Source organism: Gorilla gorilla, chromosome 12, assembly GCF_029281585.2.
Source record: "Gorilla gorilla gorilla isolate KB3781 chromosome 12, NHGRI_mGorGor1-v2.1_pri, whole genome shotgun sequence".
NCBI lineage: Eukaryota > Metazoa > Chordata > Mammalia > Primates > Hominidae > Gorilla > Gorilla gorilla.
Window position 1 is genome coordinate 91,370,828 of NC_073236.2, and position 22,138 is coordinate 91,392,965.

A 22,138-nucleotide genomic window follows, 5' to 3' on the forward strand; every position below is an offset into this window, starting at 1 on the left:
ATTGAAAACAAAGACAAGGAAAATTATAAGCAAATACAGTACAACTATATTTACCAGAAAAAACAAAAACAAAGTTCAAAGCATTATTTTATTTGCCAAACATTTAAAAATTTTAGACTTGAACATACTTTTCAAATATTAAGTACCAAAAAAAAAACCTAAAACAGAAAAAGAAACCTACATATGTATATAAAATGTTATAATAACAAACTTAATAATCTTATTAAAAATTTTTAAATGTATTTTTAATTTCCTTCATTTTTAGGTTAGCATTAGTATTGCAGACAATTAAAATGATCTGACCTGTTTGTAACTGAAATTATATTACAACTTTCTTTAGGGTTTACTTATACTCAGTATTGACTATATTTCCCAGAGTGTATGTTCTCAAGTAACCAATCTCCTGTATTCTAGAAACACAAATTAGACCATAAGGAAAACTAACTTAGGCTAATGTCTTATCCATAAATACTTCTTAAAAAAAAAAAAAAAAAAAGAAAAGAAAAGAAAAAACAGGCCGAGGATGGTGGCTCACGCCTGTAATCCCAGCACTTTGGGAGGCAGAGGTGGGAGGATCACTTGAAGTCAGGAGTTAGAGACCACCCAGGCCAACATGGTGAAACCGTGTCTCTACTAAAAAGACAAAGATTAGCTGGGAGTGGTGGTGCGTGCCTGTAGTCCTAGCTATTAGGGAGGCCGAGGTGGGAGGATCACCTGAACCCACGAGAGGGAGGTTGCAGTGAGCCGAGATCTCGCTACTGCACTCCAGCCTCAGTGACAGAGTAAGACTCTGTCCACAAAACAAAACAAAAACTAAAAACTAAATAAAACATAAATACTTCTTTATACAATAAAACAGAAACAAAATACCCTGGACCTTTAAGTTTCTCCATCTCACACAGTGAAATCCTATAAATCACCACTGACAGTTATATGGAAGATCCTTACTTTTGTGAAGATGCTGAAGAAAAAGGTTGCTTCTTCAGTGCCTGGATAAGATTGGGTTTATATTCCGGATCAACACACCATAAGGAACCTTTTCCATTAACCTAGAATAAAATGCACAAGAATAACTAACTAGGAACATTTATACATAAACAGTCAGCGTCTAAATGTTTTAAATAAATGTGCAGGGGGAAATAATCTCTAGCGACTTTTGAGTATGAAACTAAGGTTGAAGTGAGCTTGCTATGTGTGCACTGTAGTGACTAAAAGTCATCCTATGATGTACAAAACTTCCTCTAATACGCAAGATTAGTGAGGTTCAAATGTTATTAGCTTCTGGTTTTATATTATGCCTTTTCTACTTCAAAAACTCTTTCTTAAAATTTGAATTACCTTTATGACTACATTAACAATTATTTACATAACAACAAAATTTACTTGTTTCCCATTCTCATACTCCTTTTTGCGTGTATCAAATCTTCTATGATATAAGCTATTATGATTGCTATTAAGATTTAATGTGATGATCTCCAGAGTCCTTCCATTTCCCGCACTCTTTTTCAAGGTACTACTAGTCTATTACTGAGGCTCTTTTATCTCTAAATATCATTTCATAATTTTTATAGCAGAATGGCAAAATGAAAGAACACCGTTCTATAGGTTCAAAAAGCAAGGTCCCGATCACTACTTATTGACTGGCTATGTGATATTGGGCAAATCATTTAATTTTTGAGAGTCAGACTTCTCATTTACATTTTACCCGTAAAGTAAAACAACAATGCAGGCCACTTCACTGAATTGTAATGAGATTCAAATAAGAGGATTTATATGCAAGAGACATAGCTGCAAAATAGGTGACTATTAAGGGGCCATTCTGAAACTGACATACGTAAGGGTTGCTGCATGTTGGTTGAATAATAGTATGTTCCTACTCCTTTACTTTCCACCGAGGAGGGAATTTTGAAAAAAAAATCAACAATAAGAAAAAAATAAATTAGTTCTGAATAAAAGGCAAAAGTTAGGTGGTAAAAAAAAAACGGGATAAAATTAATTTAGGAGAGAATAAAACCTTTTGCCTGTGAAAAGATGTAGCAATTGAGTGTAAGGCAGTTTTTTACTATGCTGGCAATTTATATAAATAGAAAAACCATGGTTGTCATATCACACTGTCATAAAGAAAGAAATGCACTGGATTATCAGGAGAAACATTCTCCTGGTGTTTAGCAGCAAGATATTACATTAACTATACTAAAAAAGTATTTGACATTTTCTTTTTTTTTTTTTTCAAGAAAAGACAAGTTTTACAAATGTATTTTTGGATTAAATGAAACTTCTTAACTTAGCTATATGTTCAGTCACCTGGACCAAATGATAAATGTGTTTTGATGACAAGGAAAAAAATGTTAGCACCAGGCCAGGTGCGGTGGCTCACGTCTGTAATCCTAGCACTTTGGGAAGCCGGCGAAGGTGACTGCTTGTGCTCAGGAGTTCAAGAGCAGCGTAAGCAACATAGCAAAACTCTGTCTCTACAAAAATAGAAAAAATTAGCCTGGTGTGGTGGTGCGCACCTATAGTCTCAGCTATTCAGGAGGCTGAGGCCAGCCTGGGTGACAGAGTGAAATGCTGTCTCAAAAAAAAAAAAAGGAAGAATTAAAATGTTAGCATCTACAACATCTTTTGCCCCAAAGCCAATTCAGTTTCATATAGAAAAGATATGCAGCATTACTTTTCATACACAGACCAAGACAATTATTTTAATAATGCTAGCCATGCTCTACCTTGGAATTCCTGAGATTACGCTCCTAGAAATTGTTTAGTTCAAGTCTACTTTTCAAATTCTATTGTGAGGGGACTGCAAATTGTTTTGATCACAGTAGAGTTGCTATTTCCTTGAAATAGCAAATTGGAAAAACTGGTATTGAAAACGTGCAGTTTCAGGGCAGTTAAGTATCTTGAGTATGGTCTCAAGTAACAGTCTGGTTTATGTTACCATGGCAGCACTTCCTTTCACTGGGTCTGTTCATGAACTATCATGAACAAGAGATAAAACTCTGTATTTGCTAATCTACATTTTAGAGTCTACAGCAAAAAGAAACTTATTTTTAACTAATTTTCCACTTAAAAGCTTTGGTCCTATATTATTGGGCTTAGATGAGAGAATACAAATAATAACTGTTTAAAACTAAATTTGCCTATAACAAAATAGCCTTCTGTGCTACGGAAACAGGAAATGAGCATTCTCTCATTTTATTATTTTGCGTTTTAGAACTCTAAGGCTTCTGAACTTACTTGGTAGAGAACTGCTAAAGGTTTTGAAGAAATTTTGAACATCCTAAAAGGTGAACTTTAAAAAGAATTGTCTTAACAGAAGTGGTAAAGACCAGATTGGGAGAAAAGGCAACGTTCATTATTCCTAAAATGTTTTTATGAACTTGTCCTGTATATTTTAATAGAGTTGCTCACCTTGTCTACTACCAAAAAGATGGCAAAATGGCAAGGCCTAGATAAAACTATAGAGTGGTAATGATTTTCAGTGGCTTTTAGAACCTCTGAATTAAAAATAATTAACTGATTAAAATTTTACCACACTAGGAAAAAATTTAATTCCATGTTTCCCAGCTAAAGTCTTATAGTAATAATGTTTAAGATGGGCTTTATAAAAATTTAGAAAACTACATACAAGACTTGGATATTAACTTTTTTTTTTTTTTTTTGAGACAGTCTCGCTGTGTCAGTCAGGCTGGAGCGCAGTGGCGCGATCTCGGCTCACTGCAACCTCCGCCTCCCAGGTTCGGGCGATTCCCTTGCCTCAGCCTCCCAAGTAGCTGGGATTACAGGTGTGCACCACCATGCCCGGCTAATTTTTGTATTTTTAGTAGAGACAGGGTTCCACCATGTTGGCCAGCCTGATCTCGAACTCCTGACCTCAAGTGATCCACCTGCCTCGGCTCCCAAAGTGTTGGGATTACAGGTGTGAGCCACTACGCCTGGCCAATTTTTATTTTTATTTTTATTTATTTTTTAAATTGGAGACACAGTCTTGCTCTGTCACCCAGGCTGGAATGCAGTGGCACGATCTTGGCTCACTGCAACCTCTGCCTCCGGGTTCAAGTGATTGTCGTGTCTCAACCTCCCAGAGTGCTGGAATTACAGGTGTAAGTGCCACTGTGCCCAGTCAGATGTTAACATTTAAAACATAAAGCCCAAACCAAAGCAAGCTGAACCAAAACAAAAGACAACCATATATAATTTTAACAAATTTAAAATCCAGAGACAAATAAATACCAAACCAGGATTGTCAGACCTGTCTTTTCAGAGTAGTAAAAATGGTATGATGATAGGGAGAAAAACATCTAATCAGCAGCTGTATCAGCTGGCTATCATTACCACTTCATAGTTTGATCTAGACCTTGCCATTCTGCCTTCTATTGGGATTATCATCAGATAACAGCCATTCATCAGAAAAGTGCTGTCAAGGTTGCCAAATCCAATTCTAACATTTAGTGCAACTAAGTATATTTGGCTTCCACAGATTGGAAGAAAAATACTGTCATTCTGTCACTGACCCAAGAACCATTTCATAAATTAAAAAAAAAAATCCACATGCATTCCCAAATCTACTTGAATGTATCTCTTTCTGTCTAAATCTCAGACATTTAGGCAAAATAGTTAACTGATTTTTATGAGACGATTTACAAGTTCCTTCCCTCCCACCCTGACTCGTGGTGATAGCTTGCTAATTTTTATGCCAATATATTACCATTTCTCTATTTATCCCTTTTTTAAAATTGTAAGATGATTTCTCTCCTTTTCGTTATCAAATTCTACCTATACTCTGGACTGCATCCTTTCCCATTCTCTAGCTCTCACTTCCTTAATTTCTTCCTTTCTCTGAACATTCAAAACACTCAGATTAATTACATTAAAAATGTATATGTTTAAAAATTATAGACGTGACCAACTCCCTTTTGAGTATTACCACAAATCATACTATTGGACATAAGGTTTTGTAACTTTTACTAAAAATAATACCACTATGAATATTTTCACATACATCTTCTTGTATGCAACTATGAATGTTACTCCAGGGGAGAAATCAGAACATGATCTGCTAGATCAAAGAAGAGCCCATTTCTAATTCTAGTAACTACTGCCCTCAAGAATGGTCATATTAATATACTCCTATCAATGGTGTGAAAGTATCAATATTTACTCATGTCCTCAAATATTTAAAATTTTTGAATTCTAATAGATAAAAAAGCATTTTTTGTTCTTTTAATTTGAATGTCCCTCACACACATTACTAGTAAGATAAACATCTTTGTTTATGTTTATTGCCTATTTGTGTTTCCTCCTCTGTGAACTGCCTATTCATATACTTGCCCATTTTTCTATCAGATTTTAATTTTCTTATTGAATTATATGAGTTTCTTCTATAATGGTATATTGTTGATAGTAAACATTGCTTCTCAACTCCACATTTAATGACATGATGTTGGTAGCTTGAAATTGGCCATGATGGAAATATTATACCATGGAAATCTGCAAAAGCTAAATAGCCTGTCCCTAGCCAGTTGTTAAACATTTATCAGCACAGCACTTTTTTTTTTTTTTTTTTTTTGAGACGAAGTCTCGCTCTGTTGCCAGGCTGGAGTGCAGTGGCACAGTCTCGGCTCACTGCAACCTCTGCCTCCTGGGTTCAAGTGATTCTCCTGCCTCAGCCTCCCAAGTAGCTGGGATTACAGGCACGCGCCACCACACCCAGCTAATTTTTGTATTTTCAGTAGAGATGGGGTTTCACTATGTTGGCCAGGCTGGACTTGACCTCTTGACCTCGTGATCCGCCCACCTCGGTCTCCAAAAGTCCTGGGATTACAGGTGTGAGCCACCGCGCCCAGCCAGCACAGCACTTATTATATATTTTGAATCCTCATCTTTTGGCTGCTACTTTCTCAACAACTTCTTCTTAGCCAATCATTTTCAAGTGTTCTGCAACATTTGACACTGTTGGCCATTCACACTTAAGCTTAGCTTCCTTGGCTTCATTACACCATACTTTTCCTAGATTATTCCACTCAGAAGCAATGCTGATAAATTCCAAACTTAAGAGCTGTAATCTCACCACATCACCTCTATTCCTGCCTATATTTCTAAGTACCTAGTAGATGGTTACCTTTTATGCACCATCATAAGTATAAACACAATAGTTCTAAAAGTATAAAAGAATTGACACAATTCAAGAATAAAATCACTAAGGAAATTCTAAATGCATAAACAATAGCAAACAATGACACTGTTAACTATAAGGGTAAATTTAAACGGAGACTACATAAAATAATTATGAAATATGTACAGTGTTTAAAAAAAAAAGACAGAGGATAACAATACCAACACAACAGAGGAAAAAGAATAAAGGGAGATCAATTTCAAAGAAGGCAAAGAGAAGGAAGGATAGGGAGATGATTTTCACTGTAGCAGTGTTTATAACAAAAAATTAGAAACCCAAATGTTCATCCACATCACAATTAAAGAGAATTATGCATTAAGATGAAAAAAGATGCTGAGCTTTTAAAAGGTTATTGAATAATATCACTCCCCCCTTTCTCTTTCACACACACACACACACACACACACACACACAGTCTTAAGTGACTATTCTACTAAGGCCTTGACCTCAGAGAGCTCTCATATCTTCCCTAGTGGGAGAAGCAAATCTATACATAACTGGGATATGTATGTTATAAAGGTAACAAACAGAATGCTATAAAAACACAAAATGAGTACAAAAAAGCAGGAAATGCTTGAGAGGTGACTTCTGAGCTGGGCTTTGAGGAAATGTTATCTCCACTGAAAGTGAATTACGAAAATGCAGTGTAGATAGAGGAACAAAATAAACAAGGACTATTTATAGTATACTGGAATAGCAAGTAGTCTTGTGGGGGTAGATCATGGAGTAGTGAAGAAAAAAAACTGCAAAGACAGGCAGAAGCCAAACTGGGGAGGGTCTTGAAAACCATGTTAACAAGTTTGGCTTTTATTTAGTAAGTCATATTTACTAAAGGTTTACTAGTTACAAAAACTGAAGTAAAAATGAGGCTCAGAGAGTCTAACTTCACCAAGTCACACATCTATCTGGATCTAGGAACATACCTGAATCCAATCCTTCATGCTGACTCCTCAACTTATATAACAGTTCAATTTGATGAGAAATGAGGGGAAGACCTGAACTAAGGCCAATGTTATGGTAGAAACTAAAAGAAATGGCCAGAACCAAAAAGCAACTTGTAGGTATTTATAGGTGCTACTTGATACTGCTTTTCCTTGAATCTAACCCCTGGCTTTGACAGGCTTTCTAGACCAGGATCAATTAATACCACGTATCTCACTTTTTTGGTTATAAAATAAGGAAGTTCATCAGGATAATGTCTATATTCCTTTCAAATTTGACATTCAAATAACTTAGGCATTGCAAAGAGCAGGTACCCAAGATGACTCAGATTTCTAGCTGAGACCCAAATAGATCCTTGGAGAAGAGAGAGGAATAAAGTCCAATTTTGGACACACTGAATTTGAGATACCTCCAGATCTAATAATTAGTTGCAAATTTACGTCTGGGCTTTAGGAGAAAGATCTAGAAGTCATTAGATCACAGACAACATATTAAGCCATAGGAATTAATGAGATTAAGAAAACACTAAATCAACAAAAAAGACAAAATAGTGAACACTAAAGTTTAAATGGCAAGTGGCAAAAGAAAAAGATGAGAGTCCACACAGGTAAACAAAGAATTAAGCACAGTGTTACACAAATCAAAGAAAAGATGAATTCCCAGAGCTAATCATGTCATATAATGCAGTTTTAGGTTGAATAAGACAGAAAAGAAGTCAGTGGATTTAGATAGACATAAGGAGGGCAATGATTACAAAGTGTTCAAATCCCACATCTTCACTGAAACTATCTCTGTTTGCATGGTACTACTAACTGTAACATTCCTTTGGCAAATGAATTCAGATATTGTTTAAGGTAATATATTGCCCTATCATTCACACTGTCACAAGTCAAATACAGAGAAACTCCATCACGCTCCTGGCTTAAAAACTCTCACTGGTTTGCTCTCAAAACTGAGGTCCAAACAACTGAAGTCCAAACAACTGAAGTCCAAAACTGAAGTCCAAGCATGATATTCATCACACTTCTATTCTGGATCACTCTGCTTTTCCACCCTGCTCTCGTACATTCCTCACCAGAGAATATTCCTACTGCCCCAAACTCCCAGCAGAATATACTATTGCCCTTTGGCATATGTTACCCTTCTAAAACCTGTTCTCTTTTTTCAAAGCACACTTCAATGGCAAACTTTTCCATAAAAATTTCACAAATCTTTTAGTTTAGGGGTCCCCAACCCCCAAGCTGGAGACCGGTACAGGTCCATGGCCTCTTAGGAAACAGGTCGCAGAGCAGGAGGAGAGTGGAAGTTGAGAAGCATTACCACCTGAGCTCTGCCTCCTGTCCGATCAGCCCATGCATTAGATTCTCACAGGAGCTCAAACCCTATTGTGAACTGTGCATGTGAGGGGATCTAGGCTGTGCGCTCCTTATGAGAATCTAATGCCTGATGATCTGAGGTGGAACAGTTTCATCCCAAAACTATATCCCATGTCCCCACCTCAGGTTGCAGAAAAACTGTCTTCCACAAAACCAGTCCCTAGCGTCAAAAGTTTGGGGACCACTGTGCTAGGTAATAATTAACCAACTTCTCTCTGACTCTGTTCATGTTGCTATTATTATATTTCTTTCTATATTGTATTATGATTAACTGTTTGCCTTCTTACTTTTTAAAACTTAAACTCCTTCACGCCAGGAACCATCTCACCACTGCACTCCAGCCTGGGCGATAGAGGGAGACTCTGTCTCACAAAACAAAATGAAAAACATTGGATTCAACTTTGGCCGAGTGCAGTGGCTCACACCTGTAATCCCAGCACTTTGGGAGGCTGAGACAGGTGGATCGCTTGAGCCCAGGAGTTAGAGACCAGCCTGGGCAGCATGGCAAAACCCTGTCTCTACTAAAATTAGAAAAAATTAGCTGGGTGTGGTGGTACATGCCTACAGTCCCAGCTACTCAGGAAACGGAGGTAACAGGATTGCTTGAACCCTCGGAGGTTGCAGTGGGCCGAGATTGAGCCACTGCACTCCAGCCTGGATGACAAAGTGAGACCCTATCTCAAAATAAAAAAATAAAATAAATTGTAACAGGGTCCATCCTGTGAGGTGAGATGTAACATATGAACTGTTACTTTTGGCAGAGCACAGAGATGGCAGTCATAAAAGAATGTAAGAAAAAAACACCACCCAAATTTTAAAACAAATTTATTAAAGACCAAATGTTAGCTAGCATGACAGCTTAGAATCCCTGACATTCCCAGAAGTCTGCCTCCACTAGGCTAGGTCTTTTTCCACTGGCCTCCATCTGGTGCTCCAGAGGCAAACTGCAGGCAGGCCAGGAAGCCTGAGAGAGAAACCCTTACGAATGAAGACAGATGTACAGAATCTGCCAAGGTTTAGGCAAAGATCATCCATGTTCTAGACCCTGAACAAGCACAAGGTGAAGATCAGATAGTGGTGTAGGACAGACACAAACCTGCCTATATCCCGGACTCTTCTCTAAAACAAAGCAAAAGCTGTCTGCCACTGAGGAAGAGGCAAAATACTTTGCCCACTCTAGTCCCAGGCAAAGGATGGCTGTTGCTAAAAGAGAAGTATAAAACCTAGCTATCCCCATATTTAACAAGGCAATGTGCCATGTGCCACTAGAAGAAAGGCAGCTGCTCATGCTCAAATCTGCTGATGATACAGAGAACTGCTGCCATTGGGAAGCGGAGTGGTCACTCACTTTTGTCCAAGACCTCCCACTAAGACTAGGCTGAGTTTCTCCACCATAATGGGAATGAGCAGAAAACTGGCTTGAACTCTAAAACAGCACTGTCTAAAAGGACTGTTTATGATGACAGAAATATCCTATAGCTGTTCAATATGCCAACCACTAGCCACATGTGGATAAATGGCAACTGAAGAATGCAGCTCTAGGCTCTATCTTTGCCTAAATCTTGGCAGATTCTGTACACCTGTCTTCATTCATAAGGGTTTCTCTTAGGCTTCCTGGCCTGCCTGCAGTCTTCCTCTGGAGCACCAGATAGAGGCCAGTGGAAAAAGACCTAGCTAGTGGATGCAGACTCTTCTTCTTCTGGGAATGTCAGGGATTCTAAGCTGTCATGCTAGCTCACATTTGGTCTTTAATAATTTGATTTAAAATTTGGGTGGCTTCTTTTTCTTACATTCTTTTACGACTGCCATTTCTGTGCTCTGTCAAAGGTAAGAGTTCATATGTTACATCTCACCTCACAGGATGGACCCTGTCACATTTTATTTATTTATTTTTTGAGATGGAGTTTCACTCTTGTTGCCCAAGTTGGAGTACAATGGCACGATCTAGGCTCACCACAGGTTCAAGCGATTCTCCTGCTTCAGCCTCCCGAGTAGCTGGGATTACAGGCATGTGCCACCATGCCTGGCTAATTTGTTGTATTTTTCGTAGAGACAGGGCTTCTCCATGTTGGTCAGGCTGGTCTTGAACTCCCAACCTCAGGTGATCCACCCACCTCAGCTTCCCGAAGTGCTGGGATTACAGGTATGAGCCACCACGTCCAGCTTATTTTTTTATTTTGAGACAGGGTCTCACTTTGTCATCCAGACTGGAGTGCAGTGGCACAATCTCGGCCCACTGCAACCTCCGAGGGTTCAAACAATCCTCCTACCTCCATTTCCTGAGTAGCTGGGACTACATGTACCATCACGTCCAGCTAATTTTTTCTAATTTTAGTAGAGACAGGGTTTTGCCATGTTGCCCAGGCTGGTCTCTAACTCCTGGGCTCAAGCGATCCACCTGTCTCAGCCTCCCAAAGTGCTGGGATTACAGGTGTGAGCCACTGCACTCAGCCAAAGTTGAATCCAATGTTTTTCATTTTGTTTTGTGAGACAGAGTCTCCCTCTATCGCCCAGGCTGGAATGCAGTGGTGAGATGGTTCCTGGCATTAAAGAGTACATTTTGCTACTGAAAAATGCAGCTCTAGACTCTATACTGAGTAGATGGAGAGACTGTCTGCTCCTGGGGGAGGCACAGAAAGACTCACACCTGAAGCACAGGCATGCAGAACCTGTTTAAGACTAATGCTGGAGGAGGCTGAGGCAGGAGAATGGCGTGAACCCGGGAGGCGGAGCTTGCAGTGAGCCGAGATTGCACCACTGCACTCCAGCCTGGGCGGCAGAGCGAGACTCCGTCTCAAAAAAAAAAAAAAAAAAAGACTAATGCTGGAGAAGAATCAAGGATCCTACTCTGCCCCATCCAAAAGCCTTGCTCCAAGTAACAAGCAATAGCAATCTAGTGCTGTAGGAAGGGCAACAGAGAGAGCTATCTTACCTCTCTCCCACCCTCAAATGTGGCACAAGCTGGAAGATGAAGTTGTAGCAGTAATGCTGAGACAAAAAAGTCATCTATTGCTCCAGGCCTCACTTTAAACACAAAGTATTGGCAGTCCATCTCTGTAGGAGTCTGAAGAGTGTGGTGTACTGACGGTAACTACTGCAACCACAAACACTCAAAACTCTTCTCAATTACTAACTAGACTGACCAATACCTGTTCACACTAACAGCCTAACAGAGTAGAGGCATGCCTAATTTCTGGGTAGAAATATTACATACTTCCATCCCTGCCATTCTTTTGCAATGTCTGATATTCAATCCAAAATTATAAAATACATACAAAAACAAGAGATTAAAACAGTCAGCAAAACCAGATCCAGAGATGGACCAGATATTGAAACTGACAGACATTATATAATAACTATAATTAATATGTTTATGGATCTAGTGGGGAATTTTAGCAGAGACAGAAACTTTTTTAAAAGGAAAATGAAAACATTAGAAATTAAAAACATGAAGAAGTCCTTCATTGGGGCTTATCAGCAGAATGAACACAACAAAGAAAAACGGTGAACCTATAGAAAAATCAATAAAAATTATCCAAACTAAGAGAGAAAGAGTGGGGGAAAGGCAAAGCAATCAAGAGGTAAGACAAATAGCAAATGGTCTAATATATTTTTACTTGGAGTCCTAAAAGTAGGAGTGAGGCAGAAGAAATATTTGAAGAGATAATGAGCAAAAATTTCCTAAATTTAATGAAAGGCAATAAACCATATATTAAGAACCACTGAGAACCCAAAGCAAGATAAAAACAAAGAATAACACATCTAGGTCCATTATAGTCAAACTGCTGAAAAACAATGATAAAGAGAGAAAGAAAAAGTACTGAAGACAGCAATTAAAAAGAGACATTACATAAAGAGGAATAATGACAGCAGACTTCTCACCAGAAACTATGGGAGCCAGAAGACAAAAAATCATCTTTAAAATACATAGAAGAAAAAAAGTCAACCCAGAATTCTAAACCCGCACCCCACAAAAAAGTTTAAAATAACCATTGCCAGCAAAACTGAATAATGAGAAATTTTAAATAAACTTCTCCAGGCAAAAGGAATTAATCCAATAGGGCATCAGGCGCCAAGCAACTTTTTCTGTAAAGAGCCAGTTAAGTGAAATGGTATAATATTATTTGAAGGTGGACCAATGATAAATTAAAGATGTATACTGAAAACCATATAGCAACCACTAAAATACATAAATAATAAGGCAATAGTAGAGATAAAATTGAAGCATAAAAACACACACACACACACACACACACACACACAACACCTCGGCTGGGCACAGTGGCTCACACTTGTAATCCCAACACTTTGGGAGGTCAAGGTGGGTGGTGCTTGAGGTCAGGAGTTCCAAGACCCGTCTGGACAACATGGCAAAACCCCATCTCTATTAAAAATACGAAAATTAGCAGGGCGTGGTGGCACACACCTGTAGTCCCAGCTATTCTGGATGCTGAGGCATTAAGAATCGCTGGAACCCAGGAGACGGAGGTTGCAGTGAGCGGAGATCGCGCCACTGTACTCCAGGCTGGGTGACAGATCGAGACTGTCTCACAAAAAAAAAAAAAAAAAAAAAAAAGGCACCAAAACACCAAAACCAAAAGTGAAGAACACCTCATCCCACAAAAGGTAGGAAAAGTGGAAAAGAAAATCAAATAAATAGCAAGGTGATAGATTTAAACCCAACCATATCAATTTCATTAATTTAAATGGTCTATAGTTTGATTATAAGGCAGAGATTATCATATTGAATAAAGAATCAAATGCTGATAGTTATAGGAACACTACAGAAACTAGAAACAAAGAACTAAAATAATAAAAAGACTAATCTAGGTACCTATAGTAGACAAAACAAATTCTGCTAAATTTATATCAATATTTAAGAAATTTTAAAACATCTCAAGTGAAAACAAATGAATATAATTCAGTTCAGCTGAAGTAATCTGACTTGACTACTTATTGTCTCCCCGATTTCCAGACATTTTAAGGGCTCCATGTTAATTAGTCCCCCCACCTCACCAAATATAGCAATGTTCATAAACACTGACCTTGCCATGGCTTCTTTCCACCTTCTGAAAACATTTATTCAGGGACAGATTATGTCGAACAGAATTCTTCCAGCCTGTTGGTGCAGTAGCAAAATACGGAAAATGGTCCAGAATCCAGCTATAAATTTCTTTGACAGGCAAACATTTATTTGGAGAGTGCTCAATGGCCATATAAATGAGAAGACTAAAGGAGTATGGGGGCTTTGAAGTTGCTGATTTTTTTTCTGGGTTCTGGTAGCAAGCTGGTCCAAAGGATGGCACATCATCTCCCTCTATGTCATACAATGGACTAACAATTGGAAGACCCTCACTTCCGAGGCTGAAGTTTGTTAGAAGATTAGTGCTTTCATGAAGCCAGTTCAAGTTTGTGAGTTCATCATCTGCTGACTCACTGTCCACTAGAGTGGCCTTCGGCCTGGCAGCATCAACAGCTTCAGGCAAGCTTCCCATTTTGTAAATCTGGCTTAATCCTGCAATCTTTTCAGCTCCTGGGGTTTCAGCTCTCTTATCTGGAGTCATTCCAATTACTGGACCCATTTACTCTTACAGTTCTGCAACAAAGGAAACAATTATCAATGTAATACTTTAGATTCTTAAACTCTGGGAAAAAGAAAATACATATGTAAATATCCCCAAATCAGAGAAATTTTGCAATCAATTGTCCCACATAATATGTAAGCACCACATTTGTATAATGAAGATACTAATGGTTATAATACAAGGAAAATAACTTCTATTAGTTGAAATGGCTGTAAATAAAGTGCAGCTTTATAGGACCAGGTGTATGGGTGATATTAACACAATTAAATAATGTATTTTAAATACTTAGTAAAGTACGTAGCCCACACTAATCACCTAATAGGAAGTGGCTATTATTACTTAAAGTGGACAGGCTATTTCTTTGAACTATAAGACTTTATACGTATCTTAAGAATCTATGATTTTACTATATACAAATAGTTGAATCTTGAAAATAATAAATTTGAAATATTTAAGCAATATTTTAAAATAAACCCTTTCCTCAAATCTCAAATATTTACTATAAAAAGAAACTATGTATACTATTTTTACAGCACATCATACTAAAAAGAGATAACATTTTTATTTCATTATCGACAAATAATGATTATATATATGTTTATGGGGTACAATGTGATATTATGATACATGTATATATTGTGAAAATGATTAGATCAGGCTAATTAATATATCCATCACCTCACATACCTATTTCTCTTTGTGGTGAGAACATTTTAAATGTTCTTTTAGGAATTTTGAAATATACATTATTATTAACTATAGTCATCATGCTATGCAATAGGTCATTAGAACTTACTCCTCTTGTGTAACCAGAACTTTGTACTCTTTGACTAACATCTCCCCCTTCCCTACACCCTCCTCCTACCCCCACCACCCATATCTGGTTACCAACCATTCTACTCTATACTTCCGTAAGTCTAACAAGATAACACTTCTTATTCACTAAATTTATTATTAGCTAAATTAAATTCACTATAAGTTATCATTTCTTTTTAAAATTCCAGTACTTTTAAACTCTGCATTCTATATCATCTCAAGTACTGACATTTCAAGGCTGGCATTCTCTTAGCAAGGTATGAACTGTCCCTGTACTTTCAAGGAGAGCGAAAAATAGCTGTTACTATTCTTTTTTCATTTCTATTTTCTCAAATTATTTTTGTTTTGCATTTTAAACACCCTTCTATTCAAAAACTTTATCATGAGACAACAACAGACCAGAGAAGAAAGCAATAGGCTAATGTGCTATTTAATTAATTTTCAGTGGCTCATAAAGATAACTCATTTCTAAATTCAGTGAAAAACCAACTATTATCCTATTCAACCCACTTATGCTTGTGTAACTGAAATAACTGGGGGGGGGGGTACCTCCAGAGTTTTTTGCTTAAGACATAGATGGCAGGTTACTTCAAGAATTCTGAAAACCGGCTGATTTTATTTCTATTTTTTATGTCAGTTATGTAAAAGAGAAAGCTAGTTAATTTCAGATGTAGAACAGTTTATCTGGATTCTGGGAGCTACCACCAGAAGTAGTTAGCCTCAGAGCACTCCATTAGCAACAGCCTTAGATAATACTTTAGTGCCCAGGCATTGTGCTAAACAATTTACATATCATATCTCAATTAACTGTCAATTAAACCCTATAAGGTAGGCACTATTATTAATTCAACTTTATTGATGAGGAAAATTAATCAGAGAAGTTAAGCGTAAGTGGAACTGTCAGAATTTAAATCCAGGCAGACTGACTCCAGAAACAAAACTCTAACCACACTATGTGCTGGCAACAGTATGTACACAACACCCATGAGCACCAATGACTCAAATCCTATTCATTTTAAATCTTAACAGCATTCTTTCCATATCCAGTTCTTATCTCTCTCCTGTGCACCCATAACTTGAAACATCAAAACACTGTAAAAAGGAAAAGATCAAACGATAACGGATTTGGTTTCTGTTTCAATCTCTTATGAAAACCACACATACATAAACATTCACATATATGAGCACACAATGTATTTCAGAACTGATATCCTGTACTATGTAAGTGACCAAATTATTCATTTTATCACCAAAGTCTCTCTATTCATAGAGACTTAAAAACATGACGAATGAGAATTGAATAATGTTTTGCTTCCTTAAGAAACAAACAAACAAAAAACCAGTCTTTAGTGTACCCAGTGTTCAGTTAAAGAAGGGAGTGATTAATTTCTAATGTCTCACTTTTGCCTTGTCACTTAAATCTCCATCTATCTTCCATTACATCTAGAAATTAGAAAGTACCAAACAGCAGTGGCTAACATTTGCTGAGATTTTACTACATTACAGATTCTATGTCACAAGCTTTAAAATGCATCATCTCTACTTACTCTGAACTACTCCTTAGTTCAATAAATGCCCTTCCTTTCCGACTGTGAATTCCATGAGGAGCAAGAGTCTTTTTTTTTTTTTTTTTTTTTAAAGAGACAGGGTCTCACTCCGTCACCCAGGCTGTAGTACAGTGGCGATATCATGGCTCACTGTAACCTCCACCTCCTGGGTTCAGGCGATCCTCCTACCCCAGCCTCCCAAGTAGCTGGGACTACAGGCACACACCACCATGCCCAGCTAATTTTTAAATTTTTTTTATAGAAACAGAGTCTTGCTATGGTTGCCCAGGCTGGTCTCAAACAATTGGCCTCAAGCAATCCTCCTGCCTCAGCTTCCCAAAGTGTTGGGATTACAGGCATGAGCCACCATGCCTAGCCGGGATAAGAGTTTTTTACTTTTGCATTCCTAATGAATCTTTTCAAAATGTTGAGTATGAGTAGACACTCAAATCATAATTATTTCAGATGGAAACGAACTCATAATACAAATTATTTGTCTATTCTGCAAAAAGGTGCACTAACTGCCTTGAAGAGTTAATTTATTTTGGAAATGAATCCTTAATGGTAGGAAACATCCTAAATGGTAACAATAAAAAAAACTGAAATTCATTGTTAAGAATAAGGAAATGGAAATGAAGTAAGCCATTTCCCTAAGGTGCTAAAGCTAATAAAAAGCGGAGCCAAAATTATAAACAAGGCTAAGTTCAATATTCAAATTTCTGGCCATTAGAGTCACTCTCAATCGCTCAAGAAACTTGAATTTTTATCAATACTACTTAAAACAGAAATAGTGAGTTTTAGTAACGTAACATACTCAAAAATCAGTCTCCTGATAACTATTGACTAAATTTTCTCATAAGTAATTTAAATGGCTGCAAGTATGTTATTCCTCTGAAATAGAAGTTTACAAAAAAATTTCATTACTTTAAGATGTAAAGAAACAGTATGGCAGCAAAGTATGCCAAAGAGTTACAGAGTGTTAATCCAAGCAAAGTTTAAAAACCAAGTATTGACATTATTAAAAACCAAGTGCTGACATTATCTTAGTAAGGTTTGAACTGTCATTGTGTTTTCAAGAAGGAAAAAAAGCCGTTTATAAACTATCCTTATAGAACACTTTAGAGCACTATCCACTTAGATGAGATCAGGCATGTTCAGGGTGCTATGACCGCAGACAGAGCACTATCCATTTGGAACACCAAGTCCACCACAATGGATAAACAGGCAAATGATCTTTTCTCATTAATATATTAAATACAAATAGCAAACAAATACATAAATTAAAAAATTATATAAAAAACTTATTTTAAAAAATATAAAATAAACAATTTTGGGCAAGGACCTAGGGCCATTTCGGAAAGCTAACTGGAAATGTGTATCAAGAATTATTAAAAATTTCATTCTTTGACCCAACAATTCCAAATGTGTCACTTTTGTGAAATAACCTTATGTAGGGAAAAAGATATTCCCTTCCCAACCCACGATGTGTGGAGGGACACACAGATATTCATCCAAGAATTATTAAAGATAACGGAAAACTATAAACAACTTACATTTTCTATAATAGAGAAATGGTAAACTAAAGCCCAACTATTCAATCTAATATTGAGTAGCCATTAAAAATTACTGACTTGAAGAATGTGAATAAATTAAAAAGCTTATAAAAACCAGTGAAAAAGTAAAAAATACATACAAAAAAGAAAACGGTGATTTATATTACTAATTTTTGTCTTTGTTGTTCTATTTCCCAATTTTTCTTTAACGTGCTTATTATTTTTATAGTTTAAAATTAAAACAATAAGCTCAAGGGAGAAAAGGCTGTACTACATTATTTTTAGATGTAGTATTTCCATTTCACACACAAAAATCAAATCTTAAAAAGGTCATGGACTTATCAGAGAGCTCAAGTCAAAAACAGAAGCCACCTCTTATATTCTTAGTACAGGCTGTTCTGTTACAAACCTTTTCCATAACACGAATTAGCCCATTGGTAAATAAGGGAATGATTTTAGTATAATGTAAGTCATATTGGTTTGTACATGATTCTTCTCAGCCTGTGTTTTTGTACTACCAAATAACAACAGCTGAACCCAAAATAGGCTAACACAGTGGAAAGCAGCAAGCTGCTGAAAAGACAGTATGGTACACAATTCTCATTCAACCCATGTTCTTCCTCTTGGCACAGCTTGGCCACATGCTCTTTCTTGGAAGTGTTTAATGAGCTCTTCTTTCCAAATCTTTATGCATTTTACCCTGGCGTCCATCATCCTGTAGCTTCAACCCTTCCTTGCACAGTGTTCATCTTCTTTTTAAAATCCTAAACTGACCATATTACTTGTTTGTGACAAATTTCATATATGTTTTAATATATTCTAGTATTCTCATTAAGATTTATTTTTGTTAGCATTCTGGTTACAAAGCTGCATATTTTTCACTTTTGAGTGAGTTGGCCCATCAACTGTGCACAATTTTAGTGTGTTCAGGAATATATAAATATGCAATATTACTACAAAAAGATCTGTATATTTCACAATAAAATCAAGAAAACTTTCTATTTTATTTATTTTAAAAATTATAGTCTTATGAGAAACTGCATCTTAAAATGAAATGAAAACATTCACTAGCACAGCATTAATCATATGCATGGTCAGTTTGCTTCATAAAGCCAAATGCATAAATAAAAGGAAACCTGGGCCTGTGATGTAACATTTCTTTTTATTACTCCTTTAAGAACAGTATTTCAATGAACCACATAAAATTGTGATACATAACAAATATTACTCAAAAAAAAGGCCAAAATAGTATGATGTGGGATTTAAAAAATATATTCTAATTTTTAGGAGTATAACTAGCTTAATCCAAGTAATTAATACAACCACTAATAAACTAATTTCTAAGCCAAGACACTGCTATCCAAAAAAGTAGATAAATGTACTATACACTTTAGCAAAGTACTCATTTGTGTTAAGGCTCCCATCCTCTACATTCTAAAAAAGAAAAAAAAATATTCACAAGGAGAATTTTAAAAGTGGAGAGTTCAAGCTTTGTGCAGTAGCAGTATCGTAGCCAATGAGGTTTATCTGAGTGCAATTATTGCTAATTGGAAACTTTTCCCAATACCCCACTGCAATTACTTGCGATACAGTCAGCACTGGCAATTTTTGACAGTCTCTATGGAGACATCAATAAATAAATAAAATAAGAAAAATAAATAAAAATAAAAGTGGAGAGTTCAAACCAACCCAGTACAATCACTCTGGAACCCATCTAAAGCTTGACTGTGTGCCTGCCATGGCGGTATCTTGAGAAGGCGGCTTCGGATTTAAATGTACTATTTTTTTTTTTTCACAGTTGTGCAGCTCATGCATCTCCTAAGGTGTCTAACAGAGATTTGCACATCTGCATATTACGTTCAATGTTATAGTGATATCCTACTCTAGGATAAGAAATATAAAATTATGTATTGGAATTCTCTGATCATTTCCCAAAAGGTCATAGGAGAGCATTTTTGCTTAGGTTGGTATTAACATTGGTAAGAGAGAAATGCTTCAGAGACTACATAAGAAAAGGGAAACAAAGCCACAGAATTTTCAGCATTACCTAAAACATAATATGCTGCATTACAGAGAATTAGATGTGTCACAGTGATAGCCTTTTTTGCCCAAAATAACTAAGAAACCTACTAAACACAAAATGTTGATTTAACCAATCAGAATTTTGACTTACTTTTCCACACTTTTAACTGATTAAAGACCGAGTTAACAAAAGGTTTTTTCTTTATACTTTTCCCAGATGTTAGAATCCTTAAACATTACTTAGCCTTCCACATTTAAACATCACATAAAATTAAATTATATGGAAGACATTCTGAGACTTGTTTTTTCCCCCATCGAATTCATTAACATTATTGTAGCAGTAATTCATCTTTATAGAGACTAGTATTCCATTTTATGAATATTCAATAATTTCTTATACTTTTAAGGAACATTTAATTGTTTATGTTTGGGGCTATTACAAGTACTACTGTTATAGAAGTCTTTGTTCATATCACCTGGTATACAAGTGCCAAAAATTTCTCTTGAGTATACATCTAAAAGTTGAACATATGTCAAGAAGTAGAATTATTTGGTCACAGAATAGTCTTCAACTTTAACTGATGACAAACTGCTTACCAAAAAATGCTGAATCAGTTACCACTAACCAGGAGTGTATATACCAAATGCTTCATGTACTTGCCAAAATTGTTTTTTGCCAATCTGATGACTACTGTATTAGTCCGTTTCTACGCTGCTAGAGGGACATATCCGAGACTGGGTAACTTATAATGGAAAGAGGTTTAATTGGCTCATAGTTTTGCATGGCTGGGGAGGCCTTAGGAAACTTACAATCATGGCAGAAGGGGAAGCAAAAATGTCCTTCTTTACATGGTGGCAGGAGAGAGAAGTGCTGAGCAAACTGGAGAAAAGCCCCTTGTAAAACCACCAGATCTTGTGAGAACTCACTATCACAAGAACAGCTTGAAGGGACCACCCCCATGATCTAATCACCTCCCACAAGGTCCCTTCTCAACACTTGGGGATTACAATTCGGATTACAATTAAAGATGAGATCTGGGTGGGGACTCAGAGCCAGACCATATCAACTCTGAAACTGTATCTCCTTGCAGTTTTAATTTGCATTTCCCAGGCTAGTAACAGGGCGGAAGACCTTTTTATTCATTCATATATATCTGTATATGTATATATAGAATATGAATGTATAGATATATATGAATATATAGCTATGAACATATATCTATACATATACCATTTGGATTTATTCTTCCATAAAGTATCTATTGAAGCCTTGGGCCCATTTTTTTTATGGGTTTTCTTAATGATTTGTAATGTTTGGATACTAATAACTTATATGTGATGCAAATATCTTTCCCCAGTAGATGACTTGTCTTTTCAATCTCTTTATTGGTTGCTTTTAATAAGAAATGTCTTTACTTTCATATGGTGGAATTTATTAACCCTTTTCTTTACGGTCTACAGTTTGTTTTATAATTTTTGCCTTTTACATTTAAATCTCCAACTCACCAAAAATGTATACATGTATTTTTTATCCAATTTCATCTTTCACATATAAACATAAAATTGTTCCAGCACCATTTATTAAAAATTTCAGGCCAGGCGCGGTGGCTCATGCCTGTAATCTCAGCACTTTGGGAGGCAGAGGCGGGCGGATCACGAGGTCAGGAGATTGAGACCAACCTGGCTAGCACGGTGAAACCCCCTCTACTAAAAATACAGAAAATTAGCTGGGCCTGGTGGCGGGCGGCTGTGGTCCCAGCTGCTGGGGAGGCTGAGGCAGGAGAATGGCGTGAACCCAGGAGGCGGAGCTTGCAGTGAGCTGAGATTGCGCCACTGCACTCCAGCCTGGGCGACTGAGCAAGATTCCGAGATTCCATCTCAAAAAAAAAAAAAAAAAATGTCATCCTTCCTGTTAGGAGAACCTATCCACCGTCAGTCCTTAGCATCCCTGCACACTCTCACCTGTTAAGAATGCAAGGCCTTTTATCTGGGCCATTTCTCAGTTTTTTGTTTGCTGCAAGCAAACCTGAGGTATGATTTAACATCTCCTACTAAAGAACAGGCCAACTTCCAGCATTTCTTCTCTGATCGATGAGATACTGAGAAAACTTTTTTTAGTTTCCAT

General features: G+C 36.9%; 1 protein-coding gene and 1 non-coding gene across 16 annotated transcripts in view; one reads left to right on the forward strand and one right to left on the reverse strand.

Annotated features, from left to right (window-relative positions):
• The window catches only part of FOXN2 (forkhead box N2), a 65,124-nt gene that overhangs the window by 19,163 nt on the left and 23,823 nt on the right, over positions 1-22,138 (reverse strand). For all 15 annotated transcript variants that reach the window (XM_063695897.1, XM_055377858.2, XM_019021580.4 and 12 more), the window contains 2 exons: positions 13,536-14,086; positions 949-1,049 (listed from right to left, as the gene is read on the reverse strand). In XM_063695897.1, coding sequence (XP_063551967.1) covers positions 949-1,049; positions 13,536-14,072 — 638 coding nt within the window. In that variant the 5' untranslated portion in view covers positions 14,073-14,086. The remainder of the gene's footprint in view (positions 1-948; positions 1,050-13,535; positions 14,087-22,138) is intronic.
• LOC115933683 (U4 spliceosomal RNA) lies at positions 19,479-19,618 on the forward strand. Its single transcript, XR_004069537.1, has one exon. It is a non-coding gene; the product is annotated as a U4 spliceosomal RNA (small nuclear RNA).